General features: G+C 37.1%; 1 protein-coding gene across 8 annotated transcripts in view; it reads right to left on the reverse strand.

The window, feature by feature from the left end:
• The window catches only part of LOC103479750 (netrin-G1-like), an 87,383-nt gene that overhangs the window by 36,788 nt on the left and 35,272 nt on the right, over nucleotides 1-15,323 (reverse strand). For all 8 annotated transcript variants that reach the window (XM_017310192.2, XM_017310191.2, XM_008434378.3 and 5 more), the window contains one exon: nucleotides 209-852. In XM_017310192.2, coding sequence (XP_017165681.1) covers nucleotides 209-852 — 644 coding nt within the window. The remainder of the gene's footprint in view (nucleotides 1-208; nucleotides 853-15,323) is intronic.

A 15,323-nucleotide genomic window follows, 5' to 3' on the forward strand; every position in this document is an offset into this window, starting at 1 on the left:
GTTTTAACAGTCAGTAGTACTACACCTAATATCCAGGTCACTTCTGACGCAAGTGTTTCTGAAGTTGTGATTTGCCCCCAAAAAGTCTTGAATTATTCATCTTTTCCAGTAGCATTCACAGATTTTTTTATTTTTATGAAGCTATTTATTTGAAATAAACAAAATAGCAACTAAGTGCAAGTCTCAAAGACTTCTTAGTGGATCTTACCTGCCCTGTACCTTGATGTCAGATATTGCGTAGAAGTATCTGGATAAATTGTTCTCATCCACCATGGTGGCTCCAGTAGCTGGCTTTAGTAGTCTAATCCTCAGATCTGTGATTGTGAAGAAATCTCTCAGGTTCTTAGTGGTATCCAGCTGACCGTATAGTGAAGCCATGTTGTGTAGCCGAGGTCCAGCAAATAGAGCGAAGCGGTCCTTTATCTCAAAACGTACGGTCTTGTCGTTCTTCCACACGTAGCCTCGAGAGTATTCCTCAGTACAAATTATGTCCAGCAGGGTGCGCTGGGACAGGTCGTTCACTGTCTTGGGCTCCATGGTGAAAGCATCCAGGCAATCAGTGGCGTAGAACTGGTAAGGGGTCCAGGTGCGACCGTAGTCGAGTGACTTCTCCAGGGCCATCTGCTCCGGCCGGCCTGACTCAAAGGTGATAACGATGTCATCAGTTAGCTCGATTGTCTTGTTCCAGGACAGCGTAATGTTGACTTGCAGAGGCTTTGGGTATTTCTTCCATGATGTCGATTGCCAGAACGTTGTGGGATTTCGACCTTCAAAGTCAAACATTAACTCAGGAGGATGAGCCAGCTCCTCAGTAGCAGCATCGCATTCATTGTTGCACATGTAAGGATTCTCCTGAACGAAAACACAATAAAAACAAAAGTAAGTGAATTGTTTATAATGTTTATTTGATAAGGACAGATACAAGAAACATAGATCAAGATAATCTAATCTCTGTAATCTCTGTCCCACAGGGACCGTTAGCACTTTTTAACACAATAATTACATCAAGTGTTAAAATAATTTCCTATGCTTTATGTTAGTGCTGCTGAAACTGCTAAGTCTGACCTAAATGCAACTTTTGCAAATGCTCTTTATTTTAATAAACACAATGTTGGTAAACTTTTGAGTTAAGCTTATAGGGATTAACATTAAATAAAAAAAATATTTTTGAAATCAGATAAAGAAAAAATTAGATTTTAATGAAAATGGAATCCATTACTCTATTGTCACGGAGGTAATGTTGATCCTAATGGGATATTAGGATATATATATATTGTTTGTGTTATTTATATTTTTTTTTTTACAAAAGGAGTTATTACCAAGTTTGCATGGCCATGTTTAAACGTCTTTGATGAAGAAAGTGGTGAGGAACTATGAACTGTTCCTTCAGCTACCTGAAAAGAACATATGTAACCACTCAGCAAACTAATAAAAGATGGATCAGAATTGATCGGAGCAGGAGTGAAAACATTCAAAACCCGAGGCTCAGGTTCAAAAACTAAAATGTTAACAGGTCAGTGTGGTATTTAAAAAAAAAAAAAAAAACGAAAACACAGAAGATGAATTTTTGTAGCTACAGGAAAGAATACCAAAAAATAGAATTACACAACAGTAATTATATTTGTTTTAATTTAAACTCAAACTAAATATTGTTCACTGTTCCTTTGCCTTGATGGTTTACAACTCTGCTCCACACAATTTCTATTCCATTAAAGCCCACGTGCACGTCGTAATCTAGCAATGTCATTTCTAAGGCTGCAGGAGATGGTGACCCTCTCGTTGAGACGATACTGTGGATACCGTATTCCTGATGAGCACCGTTCCAGCTCCGACCTGCCCCACAAATTGCCTGTGTAATTGATATTCTTGTGTGGTATTTCAGCTGGGATAGGAATGGAATCCCGATGAGTATTTCTTATGAAACACGCAAAGGGACATGCATTTTTCATGGGCCCGTGTTTGGTTTCTGCCATAGACATCCAGCGAGTTCGGGTGTTTGTGCGAGCGAGTTTGTGGGGAGAAAGAGCTGCGCTCTTGATGTGTTTGTGTTTGTTTGTGACAGGGATAGAGAGCTGTGAATGTGTTTGCCCATATGTGTGCACACAAGCAGTATGTACTGGCGTGTGTGTGCGCGTGTGTGTGTGGGTGTGGACAGGGTAGCAAAGGAACAATGAAAGAGCGAGAACTGAATTGGGGGCAGAGAGCACAAGGCTCCTTTCTATAGACATTCCTCTCACCTTTTGGTCCAGGAACAATGAGGTTAAGTACCAGGAAGATTCATACCAACTGTAACATGATTCAATAATGAGCAATCATCTGGTACTCTACTCTGAAAATGATTTAAAGAGGAGAAAAGCTCCCCAAACTGTCAGATTGTTAAGAAATTATCCAATTCCTCTGTGCCCCGGAAAAAAATTCACATCAAATTCCAACAAAATATTTGAACCTTTAAGAAACAAAGTGACTAAATATCCAGTCTAAAATATTACTAATAAGTATATATTCTAATTATACCCAGTAGCCTGTCCTGTTTAAAAGTGCCTTATGAAAGTTTGAAGATTTAATAAATGCTACAAACACATGCAAATAGTCAGAATTCAAACCCTGAACAGAAATATATATTTTAAAGAACATATTAATGTATAAGAGGCTTGAAACTAGTGATTTAAGGCAAAAACTTAGGTACAAAGCAGTTTATGTTTTTTTCTATCTATCTATCTATCTATCTATCTATCTATCTATCTATCTATCTATCTATCTATCTATCTATCTATCTATCTATCTATCTATCTATCTATCTATCTATCTATCTATCTATCTATCTATCTATAGATAGATAGATATCTATCATAGGTGAGTTATTGCCTCCATCTCATGGCCCACGATGGCTTTAGGTCAGGCCCACCATTACATTTTTATCTGAAAAGACCAGTGGTTGCTTTTTTCTTCAAGTGAATTGCGAAATCTCTATTTCAGAAATAAAAAAAATAAAAAAACGTATTTTAAGGTTTATCTTCCTCTGAGAAAACGGTACGAAGACTGTATTTAGATACACATCTCCAGAGTCTGTTTTATTTCCTATGCTATGCTATCACCGACTTACTCTTCAGCCTGAAGAGATATAACTGTGCTATCAAGAAGGACAAGACTGCAAGATATTGGTTCAGCTGACTCAAAGGAGCATAACATGATCCAATTAGAAGGGTAATGAGGGTTATGCTGCTAAGAGAGAATGTGAGAATAAGAAAGAGTGGGAGGTAGTGTGAATGTAAACCTTTTTAAGGAGCATCTCAGTTGCTAAAAGTATTCTCCTTTCACGCCCATGCACTCCCACACACATTCAACACTAACCCAAAGCTTAAGAGGCCACAGTGCAGCCTGAAACCAAAAACATAGGGAAAAAAATGGAGATTTCGAAATAGAGAGTTAAGGGGTAATAGGGAGAATGGTTGGCTGCCTGGGTTTTGCCGCAGGGACAATAAATTGTACTCAAGTTCTCAGTTTACTGACAATGTGTTGCTGAGGGTCATTATAGTCACTGCTTTAGGTCTGTTAGAGAGGTTGATGGTACAGAGAAGGAGGAAACGATGGAGTTTGTGAGAGGCACTGATTCACCTGTTGTTATTCAAGAGCATGAATTTTCAGTTATTTCTTTTATTGGCTCTTCGGTTTGGTTTCGTGAACAGTGGGGTGGCTGCCTTCGCATCAGCCGAGCAAGGACTCTTATTCACAGATGCTATGAGGAAGTGTGTGCCAACAACATCAGAGGATAATGGGTAAGCAATTTTCTAACAAAACAACGAGAAGAGCAGTAAATAGAAGCACTAAGCAGCAAAGTTTCACCAAACACGTCGCCACGTTTGGTGAGTAAAGCAGCGGAGAGAAGCCACAAACTCTTGCAACGTTTTCTTGTTGTGTACGTCGACTTCAAACCTTCGGGGAAGCATATGGTGCTTATTTGCTCCTCCTGAACTGCAGCATACCGTTATGCCTTTATACAGCCTAGTTTATGTGAAATGGGAGATTGAGAGAAATGTCAGCACCTTTTAGCAGATATCCTGTGGTGGTTATTTAACAACAAAAACAGTGCCCTATAAAGATCAATACCTTCCATGGTCATTTAAGACCAAGGCCTTCAGTGCTCTGCCAGGGGGCAGCTATTGAAAAACAATAAACCCTCTCAACTTGATCCTTTACCTGTGATCGTGGCTGTGGGAGAGGGGAAAAGTCAGTGGAGGATGTGAAAGAGGCAAGAATTTTGGACCAAAATGAAATATCGACCAGCTGAAAAATAGACTTGACCTTAGAAATAAAGAACTGACATGTATTGGAATGTTGCTAAAGGGTTAGCTAAGCATTACTTAATACAAAGCAGCATATTTATGATGTTATATAACTATTATGAAATGAACATATATATATATATATATATATATATATATATATATATATATATATATATATATATATATATATATAAAACTGTCCTGCAAAGATATTCAATGTGTTTTATTAGGATTTTACAGTATAGGACACCAGATTAGAGATCAGATCAGATTAAAAAATATATTTTAAATACAACAGCCATGATGTAATATTTTAATGTTTAATAAATGTATTTCTCCATTTTTGACAGCAATTAACAGAAACTAATTAATTAAATCAAGGAATTTATAATCACGTGCTGATAATGGTGACCGAAAAAGATATTCAATAGTTGCCCACTGTAATAACCAGTTAATAAATAAGTCATACTGTAACATCGATAAAGTCATAAAGTAACTGCGTCTGCATTTTTACATGGTAAGATTAAATTCGCGAATGATAAAATAATCAAACATAAATTTTTTTATACCTTTTTTGATTTCATTTTCACTGATTTGGTTTTACTTTTTTTTAAAATTCTTTCTGTTATTGACAAAACCTAATTCCTCCTTGGCTTCTAGTCAGTATGATTCTTGTAATTTTGATCCATCTTTATTTAACCCACACTCCAAAAGCCAATAAAGCTCACAGAAAGACAATCCATTTTATACCCAGTTATCTCCTTGCAATTCACACCAATTGACATACAGATCATGCCGCACTTTGTGAACCTCTTAATGGCCTGTGTCTTATTGGTATTAGTGACATCTACATTGCTCCTGTGACTGCAGTGTCACTGAGCCCAGCTGGTTTTATCTAAGCAACATGATCCATCCAGGGTGTCTGCATGGTGCAGAAGACCTGAGCAGTGAATCTGCAGCTAATGATGTCCTGATCTGCAGCCCATAAGGTCAATCCAATATCAGGGACTGAACAAGGGGGCACAGGCAGATACAGGAGCTGCGGTTCTTAATGTCATTTACTAGAATGTAAAGCAATCTGGACACTCAGCCATTCATATTGTCATGAAGGCTTTGTGGATGTTAAGTACCTTTCACGGTTGTCCTCAATGTTTTTTATTACATTTATTATGATTGAATCAGCATGCCGTACTAGTTTCGTACAAAAATCTGTGCGATATTCATTATGTGTACCACATGTAATGTTCAGATTTTTACTCTAAATTCTTTGTGTCCATTGAAAGAGCAAATTGTATTTTACCCCCATACAGAATTCTTGTGTTGCTTTTTGTGTGAGTTAAATGTTTGATAGTCAAACTAATCACAATATCCAATGAGGTTATCAAACGATAACTTTATTTATTAAGAGGAAGCAAAAGATTCCAATCCAAACCAACCCGACATGTGTGACAATATATTCCTCTCCTTGTTAAATCATGAATTCCCTTTATTATTAGTAATTATTATTATTATTATTATTATTATTATTATTATTATTATTATTATTATTATTATCAAATTGTTATATTTTATATATATTCTCTCTGAAGAATATATATTCTCTCTGAATATATAAGATACCCATAAGGTATCTTATATACCCATAAGATAGTGTGGAATCACTTCTGTGATTCCTCTGTGGCTGAGAGTAGCAGAGTAGTCATTCCCTCCAGACCAGAGGTGTTGCTAGATTAATCAGCCTATCATCTTGACCGGCCTTACACCTTCTAACCTGCCACATGACACCCGCCGACCTGTCACTGGCCCACTCTCTATCTCAATCACACCTCTGGATGCTCGTCCTCATTCATGGGGTGGCCTGGCTGGAGAGGGAGGAAATTTCACAAGTGGCTATTCAAGCAGCTGTTGGATTCTGCGTGTTGGGATTTGCTCTAGATAAACAAGACTAACAAAAAATGTTGTTGAAATGAGGTAATTGGTCCAACTAAGTAATACTCTGTGTTTGAGTGTTTTCCTGTGGACACTCAGGGAATTAAAAATGCAGAAAAAGCTTGTTATTTAGGTAGACATAGTTATTGCCATTCACTTAAGTCAACACGCTTTAACATACTTAAGTTCTACATGCTTTGCATAACACATATGACTCATTATAATTAATATGTATTAATAAGTTACACATAACTCTATTTAAATAGCACCAATCTGCTGTAATAAATGTTTCTGTCATTGGAAAGACTTGTTAAAGGCTTAAAGGCTAAAAAAAATATGTCATATGAAAGTGTGATTAACAGATACATTCATAGAATTATCATCTAGAGATTTGTAGTAGAAGACTTTTGCAGAAGGCAGAATAACATTCTTCACTTTCTACCTTTTTATTGCAGTTGAACTTGTGAGGTTTAAATACATACATATATATATATATATATATATATATATATATATATATATATATATATATATATATATATATATATATATATATATATATATGTATGTGCATTTGCTTTTCAGTGCCACTCTGCTACATATTCTTAGTACAGGACAGTGATTTGAAGTATTGTGCCTGAATAGGACAAAATATACTGCATTCCAGATATTTCTAAAATGTCTTTCTCGGTGCCTCCAGTCAGACTGATCTGACACTAGGTGGTGGTGAATTTGTTAGTACTGTTGCTTCACAGGAAAAAGATCAAGGAGTTGCTCTCTCAACTGGGGCCTTTCTTTGTAGAGTTTGTGGGTGTGGGTTTTCTTTCACGCGTCATTCAAAAGCATGCAGGATAGGTTAATTGGCCATTTTAAATTGCCCTTGGATATGAGTGTACACATCAGTCCATCCATTTTTTATACTTGCATGACTGTGTGGGGGGATGGGAACTGGTTATACCTGTATTATTTAAAGGGAGAAAAAAATTTCAGCCGGTGAAGACAAGCCAATAATTGTTGAAGGGAAGATTTACGAAGCTAAATAAGACACACATTGGAACACTGACCCTAAATATACAGCCACATCTACAATGGAAGGGTTTAAATTAAAAACACTAACTTGAGAAATCTGTTTTTAGTTCTGGCTCAAAGCGTATTTCCTTAGCTATGTTTCTTTCCTGTATGTAACCAGAAATAAACTTAGGATCCATCAAATCTGCTTTAATATATTTAGCAAAATACACAAGCATCATAGGCTCTAGGTTTATTATTGTGTGCGTGTCTTCTCAAATCCAAAATCACTTGTGCCAGACAGCCCTCACATTCAGGCTTCTGCCTGTTGTGAGTTGTTTTTTTCTCACTGGTGACAAACACTTGCTCAGTTTTGATGCAATTGACTGGGTTTCATAAAAAAAATAAACTTTTACCAACTGCCATACAAAAATAAACTAAACTGCATTACATTATGATGAGGATAAATTCACTTAAATCAAACTATTTGAATGTGTACTTGAATTTATTCAATGCAATAGAACAACACAAAGGTACAGACAAGTCTCTGAAAAGGTTTTCATGAATATGTATTTAGCCCCCTTGCAGCAATACCTGTAGAAAAATCAAGTGCAACCTAGCTCCGGGGGTAAGCATGCTCCTGCGAGGCTAGATGATTTTATTTAATATGTAATGATGATTGTTTTGAACATCTGCAACAATAAGGGTTTCCAATCAGGCAGTAACGTGAACCTACTGAGTAGAGCTAGTGTTAGTGGTTAGGAATGTGGAAAGTGATACGGTCAGTTTTGTCATCTAATAACTGAATTCAATTCGCATTATTTATATTGCCCTATTCACGGCACATGTTTCAATACAACTGTTTTGTTTAAATGGACATGAAGGTTGTGGGGCACAAAAAAAAATATTGTCAGAAGTAAACGATTATACATTTCTAAGAAGAATATATTCAGTTTGTCAACAGACTTAAAAAAAAAAAAACGGGGGGTGGGGGGTCGATGTCATATTTATTTGTTGCCATGCTAGAAAGTTGTCGCTATGAGTGTAATGGGTGAGACTGAATAAAAATAAAATGAAAACGAATTCAGGAGGCAGGCATTTTACCTGCATATCACAGGGTGCAGAGGTGATTTCTGTAACCAGCTATGGAAGCTGATGCTTGATCAAAAAGAAAACACAAATTACTTCAAGCATTCACATTTCAATTTACTGCATGCCAAACACGCCGCCCTTTGGAACACAGCCCTCGCCAAAGCAGTCCCTTTGAGGGTTGCAGCACAGCCAGTCTGGCCTTTTGAAGTGCATCACTTGGCAGTTCAGCCGCACCAAGATGCAGGGCCGGAGCCTTGATTTGGATTCACGGGGCGTCAGCAAACGAGAGGAAACACACTCCACATTAATTAACACCTGGCCTCATTATCTATCCCATGTGGCAGAACTCCACTGGGGTAAATTTAACACCGATTTATTAAGGAAGGTAGTGCTGAGCTTTCATTAGTATATGCACTTAATCATGTGCATGAAATGTCTTTCTTGATGCTTGAAGTCCTGAATCAAAGATATTTTGTGTGTGTGCATTTGTTGTCACTGCGAGGATGTCGCCTGTCACCACTCACTCCAGGAGGGATTTTATAAAACACCTCTTTTTACTGGTGTAAGAGAAACTTCAATTGTCTTCGGTCAATTTCTTGCCCTTTTGTGAGGTTTGCTCCACATAATTCACTGGGTAGCTAATTATATAATGAATTATTACATTTGTATGTGACTGTTAAGATATCCTGCACAGACAACTTGCCATGTAGGTGTCTGTGTCTGAAAGAAGACCATCTCTGCTAGTTATGAACATTTAATTCTGCTGAGTACACAGCTGTACTGGATCATAAGTCTAAATGTCATTAGCGTCAAGCTGGGCTAAAAATATGCATTTCCGAGAACACAACAGTATAAAAGTGGTGAAGTGGGCTTTTGAGTGTTTGGCTCTAGGCCTAGTAGTATACACATATAGATACTAGTCAATTTTATTCAAAAAACCAGAGTTTATGTGTGAATTAAAGCTTACTTTTGAAGTTACATAAATTCTTTGACATATTTTCTTCAAAACTGAAATCCCTCTATCACTTCATCCATGGTCTATATCCACTTATCTTTGCAAGGACATAAGGTTTCTCTCTAGTGGTTACTGGGTGAGAGGCTTGGTAAATCCTGTAAAGGTCACCCTTTCCATTACAGGGCAAACCTTTACAGGGCACATGGTTACATGTGGGTCCATGTAACCATGGATATAATGCATGTAACCATGGATGCACACAAACATATATAAGGGGATTTTAGAGAACCAGTTAACCTAATGGTGATGTTTTTGGACTATAAAAAGAAGCTTGAAAACAAACAACGTGCAAAATCCATGCAGAAAAACCCTGAGCGGAAATTCAAATCTACCATCTGCCTGCTGCAAGGCAACAATGCATGTTGGCCCCTGGCAACTGAGCCGGAGAGACACTGAGAGTAACAGTGAAAGAGAGACTAATTAAGTGTATGATGCTGAATCTGTTCAAATTCTGACACTAAAGAGGACAACTTTAGTGGTTTTACTGTGCTTAAGAAAAATGAAGATAGTGATCATTGACTTTTACTGGTAGAAGTTGCATTAAAAAAAGTATTTTCCATTTTTGACCATTTTTTCTTAAACAATTGTGAAAAATCTGAAGGCTATTTTGATGGATTACAATTCACACAACTGCCCATTTGATGCAGATGTGCAAATATTTTCAACTATATGTACAGAGTACATAGAAGAGGTGACTAAATTCCATCAACAAAGAAAATTCCCATCCCAGCTAAATGCCTCTTGAGAAGACCGTCACTAATCTGTATGCACAAAACAATTATTGATGCACAGAACAAGACACAGTAAGCTCCATTAGCCGAAGAATGTACATATGACATATGATTTGTTATATGTACAATAAATGGAAGTGCAACGTCCATTTATTTCTGACCGTTTTCATTACAAAAATCTTTGTACTTGATAACTAAGATGCTTGCACTAAGCTTAGTTTCTGATTGATTTTCTCAGTTTCATTACGATTTGGCCCAATAGTTTAAAACTAAATTAAAATCTAAGCATAATCCATCTGTCATCCCAGTATGCATTCAATCTAACGACGCACTAAAGAGCAGCCTCTAAATCGATGCGATATCGATTGTGAGTAGTTTCATTTAAGCACCTTCGAATCACACAGAAATGTTTCACTGGATCTGAGCGAATTGTCATTCAGCAGAAAATCAGAGGACACCCGCTCCGTTCTGAGCCGTTTGAGATGCAAGGGTCATCTCAAATAAATTGATAGGAACTGGGATGAAATTGAGAGAGTGAAAGAAAGAAAAGCATGAGGACGAAATTGCGGCATTGTTCGTCAAGGCACCAGCTCACAGTGTGTCAACTCGTCCTCCATCTTTTCAATCTGCATAGTTATTAGTCTTTTTATTAATTTGAAATGCCAAAGTGAGGAATAAAGCATTGCTGAAATGTCACCCATTCACTGAGAATGATAAAATCACACCATCACCTCTTGTGGTAACGAACATTCTTCCTTAGCTGTGTTTTCATCCCAAGCTCTCTAGCTTCTCTCCCTTCTGAAGCGCAGCCTCTTTCACTCTTTCTCAGAGATCAATATGGCCTGACAGCATGATGGCTGGGTTTCCTAAGGGTAGGTGGGTCGCAACAGTTGCCTGTCATCTTGCTACTATTTCTCTCTGTCAAGTCTTGCTCCTTTGACTTAGTGCATGAGTAGAGCAAAAATATTATAGATATATTCCAAATCAGTCCAGATTTCTGACCTTTTCAAATTTAGGATTTTACAGTAAACATGAAATGGTAACACGCTTTCTACCCGATGACTAGGTTTCTATTTCATTATTACAATGCATTGTGTGTTCTCTGATATATATTTTGCAAAAGTGGACAGTTTATCTATCTCTGTAGATAAAAAGAGACATTATGAACTCCAGGTCTACATATCTAAAACAACTTATCCAAACACCTTCTAACGGGACTTTACAGACACAGGTGGAGTTTAAACCAGAGAAAAGGGTTGGAAGTATTGCTGAGACAATGGCTACGAATGCTACTATCCCCCCAAATAGGTTTCCAAGTAGATTTAGGTCTTTACTTTGATTAGACTGGTCTAATACATTAATATGCTTTGAGTTAAATCATCAAAATTCCATCAAAAAGTAGAAACATGCAAAAAGCTTGATAGTGCTTAAAAAAGGGGTTTGATTGCAATAATCCCAATAAAGATTTTTCTTTTGATTATAATAATTTTCAACATCCTGTTTCAACAAATAAAAACAGACACCACATTGTTTCTGTTATCTAAATGCCCCATCTAACTCAGATATGAAACAAACACACAGGTTAAATAAAGCTGATTTTTGATCTAAAAATACCAGGAGTATGCATATTTCTGAGATTAATGTTAAAGTTAAATCAAACAAACATATGTTTTTGGTAGAGCCATATAGTTTTGAAATATTTTATTTTCATTTGCAAGTCCTAGAACACATAGATGTATATTAGTGTTCTTAATTGAACACACAAGATTTGGAAAAAAAAAAAAGTGTTGTAATTGAAGGTAACTTTACCAGCAGAGACCTGAAGCATTAAGAATTAAGTTAACATTTTACAGTGAGAAAGCAACTTGTAAATCGAACAAAGAAACATTTGGTAAAATTTACCGTAAAAATAAATCGATGAAGCACATACTAATAATGTGGCGATGCAGACAGATTCTCAGTGAGGAAACATGCATTTAAATGTTAATCTTTCTTTAAAAGGTCTTTATGTCGAAGCCCAAAGCCTATCACTTTCTTTTATATCTCCATGCATAATTCATCTTTCTTTGTATTTACAACCGTCGAAGAATTAACCTGTCACAGATCCCAGAAAAGAAATGTCGGCATATCTCTATCTGTCAACTGCTCACCTCATATAGAGCAGCGAACCCCGACGTGCTCAAACAAGACTTGGATATTATGCATCATCAGCTGACAGAAAACAAGAAAGTGGGAAATTAAAAAGCCAAGAGACAAAGAAGGTGGCAGCAAGTGAAAGAATAAATGATGATTCCCCCCTCCCCCCTCCGTCCTGGAGCCAGGGGACATGTTGCATGTCATCTCGGTGTCTTGGTACGCAGTGGTGCGGTGATGATGTGCTGGGCAGGGCCAGTTCACAACAGAGTCAAGGGCACCAAGGTGACGGCAAGTTAAACGCTCCAACTGTTCCCTGTCTCCAAACAAATACATGGATGAGTGAATCTCCCAGCGAGGAGGAAGGGTTCAGGGATCAAAGAGGGGCAATGACAGTTCCGCATTTAACCTCTGACCTGTTTGACATTTCAGCAGCATGAGGTAAACACACAGGTCATCATATAGACGCTCAAACTGGCTTGAGGTAAAATCTGTGAAAGATTACAGTGCCCTGGAAATATATTTATACCTGTTAAACTTTTCACATTTTGTTGTGTTACAACCTAAAAAAACAAATATATTTCATTTGTTAGTTTTTTTTGTTGTTGTTGTTCACCAAATTAGTACATAACTGTTAGGTGAATGTAAAATAATGAAAGGTGTGCCAAATTCAATCGCAAGTCCATTGATGTCCATCTTAACCAGCTTTAAGCATTCAAAAACCAAAGTTTTTGCCTATTCTCCTTTGCAAAATAGTGCGAGATTTCCTGAATAACATGTAAACATCAGCTTCCAATTGGATTTGGGTCTGGGCTTTGACTGAGCCAAGCCTAACACATCCTTCCATTTAATCTGACCTGCTCCACTGTCAGCCCAGAGCATGAAGCCGTCACCAACATGTTTCAGGGTGGGGACAGTGAGTTCAGGGTTGCAGTTTTTGCTTTCCTTCAAACATGGAAATTTGCACGTAAGACACAAAGTTTAATTTTAGTTTCATCTAAACAGAGCACCTTCTTCAGCATGACTGCCGTGTTTCCTACATGGCTTTTCATGCAAACAGAAGTTCTTATTGCTTTAAATTTGCTACGCTCCTGAAAAAAATGTGAAATTTGTAGAGAGCACCACTAATAGGTTGGAATAATTGGTTTAATAATCTACCTATCTTAATATTTTGCCTAGATAAAGTTTAACTTTATCCCTGTGTCCTTTTCTATTCTTCAAATAGATATACAAGGTTTTATTTACTACCTCTTGGGCTACAATTTTAAGATTTGTAAGAAGGCATCTATATCAAAAGGGTTAAAGGTAAAATATAAAACAAAATGAACTGTTTGGATATGAAGTAACCAAAAGATTTTAATAATTTTGCAAGGCACTGCAAACTCTAAACATTAAAGTATAGTTTTGTATTTATAAAAGGGGAAATGAATTAGCTGGGCAGCAATTTTCGACAGAACTATGGTTTCTAAACAAAAGAGCTTGACGAATGTGACCAATCCTTCCATTTATTATCATCTGAGCAAATTAGTCAACCCGTCTCCTGAAAATGATCTTCTTATGCAATAAAGAAGCAATAACAGTGACGTTGAGCTGGAAAGTCAATTTTTGTGTATTTCTTTCTTTTAAGCCCTGCTCTGATTCTCTCCGACAAGAATGTGTCATTGTTGCAAGTGTTTGGTATCTAAAACGTTTTTTTGGGTTTCAACTGCCGCACAACTGCCTCATGACCAGAAATAGAAGTTCAAGGGAGATGCAAATTTAAAATGGTTGGCGCCTTCAAAAACTGAGAGCATGATTGAAATTTTCTGAGACAAGTGCAATAAAATCAATCTAAAAGGAAAATGAAACCATTGCAATAATCTACAGTGTGTTCTACGGAGGTACACAAATATTCAAAACCAAAATCTGGTGCACTGGTGCAGAACCACCTGGAGCTTGGCAATGATGGTTGACCTCCGGAAAACACACCCCTCACTGCCTTCCTTAACCTTCCTCAACAACACTAGCTGCACTTCCATTGACCTGAAAATGGCACAAATTGAAATTCTGAAAATAAAGTAGCATAATGGAAACACAGCAATTAAAAAAAACAAAAAAAAACAAATTTTCAATAAAAAGTGTTTTTGCGCTACAAATGAGATGGTATTTCAGCTGTACTGAAATAGTTTTTTTCCACAAAACTTCAATGGAAACACCTATTTGCATCACCTTGCTTTGGAAAGAAACTGTGATAGGCAACATGTCACGCAGCAATTTGTTTCCACAACAAAATGTAACTGGCAGACCTCATGCATAACATACATTCTGCAAATTAGCATTTCTGTCAGCAAAACTTCCAACTAATTTCTATGGTTTATAATCTATCTGTTCCTCTAAAGTCTATTTAGAAGATGCTAACATTAGTTGTTGTTGACATGTAAGACAAAGACTGAAGACAAAGACTGAAAGTTCACAATGACTCCTGGTATTGTCAGAGATGAGTCGTCTGCACAGACGGCCAGTAATGTGTCGTCTCCAAGGAGCTTCGGGGAGCTCTCATTTCGCCTTTACATCTACAGACACAGCAGGAGATGTTGGGGTGAACTGGCAGCTACTCCTCTTCTCATCTATTCTCAGATAAGTGAGTAAAGTTTGAAAGAATTATAGGAATTTATTTGGTTTCATCCAGAGTAGCTGTCATAAGCATGATTACTTATACAGCCTTAGCAATGTTTACACAACTCCCTCAGTGACGTGAGTCAATGTGGAGGGAGTTATGGGAAACACATGGGAGGATGATGCTTGACTTTCAGCTCCCATTCATTCATTCATTCATTCATTCATTCATTCATTCATTCATTCATTCATTCATTCATTCATTCAGTCTAGTTTCACAACTATAATGCAGGAAGGAACCAGTGTGATAACTGCTTTGCCTATATGCATCCATGTGTGTCTAATGAGACTTTTGTTAATAATGACCATTTAAATATCTATTTTAATTACTTGCGGCCAAACGATGATGAATAAAATGATGAGTTACATTTAACAGAAAAGTTGAAAAGGGCTTAGCACACCCAGTTTATTGGGTACTTTTTAGTTAAGTTGTATTTTTGAGCTATGAACTGTATAGATCAGATGCGCAGCAGT

This window comes from Poecilia reticulata, chromosome 17 (genome assembly GCF_904066995.2).
Source record: "Poecilia reticulata chromosome 17, P_reticulata-male-v2, whole genome shotgun sequence".
Taxonomy (NCBI): domain Eukaryota; kingdom Metazoa; phylum Chordata; class Actinopteri; order Cyprinodontiformes; family Poeciliidae; genus Poecilia; species Poecilia reticulata.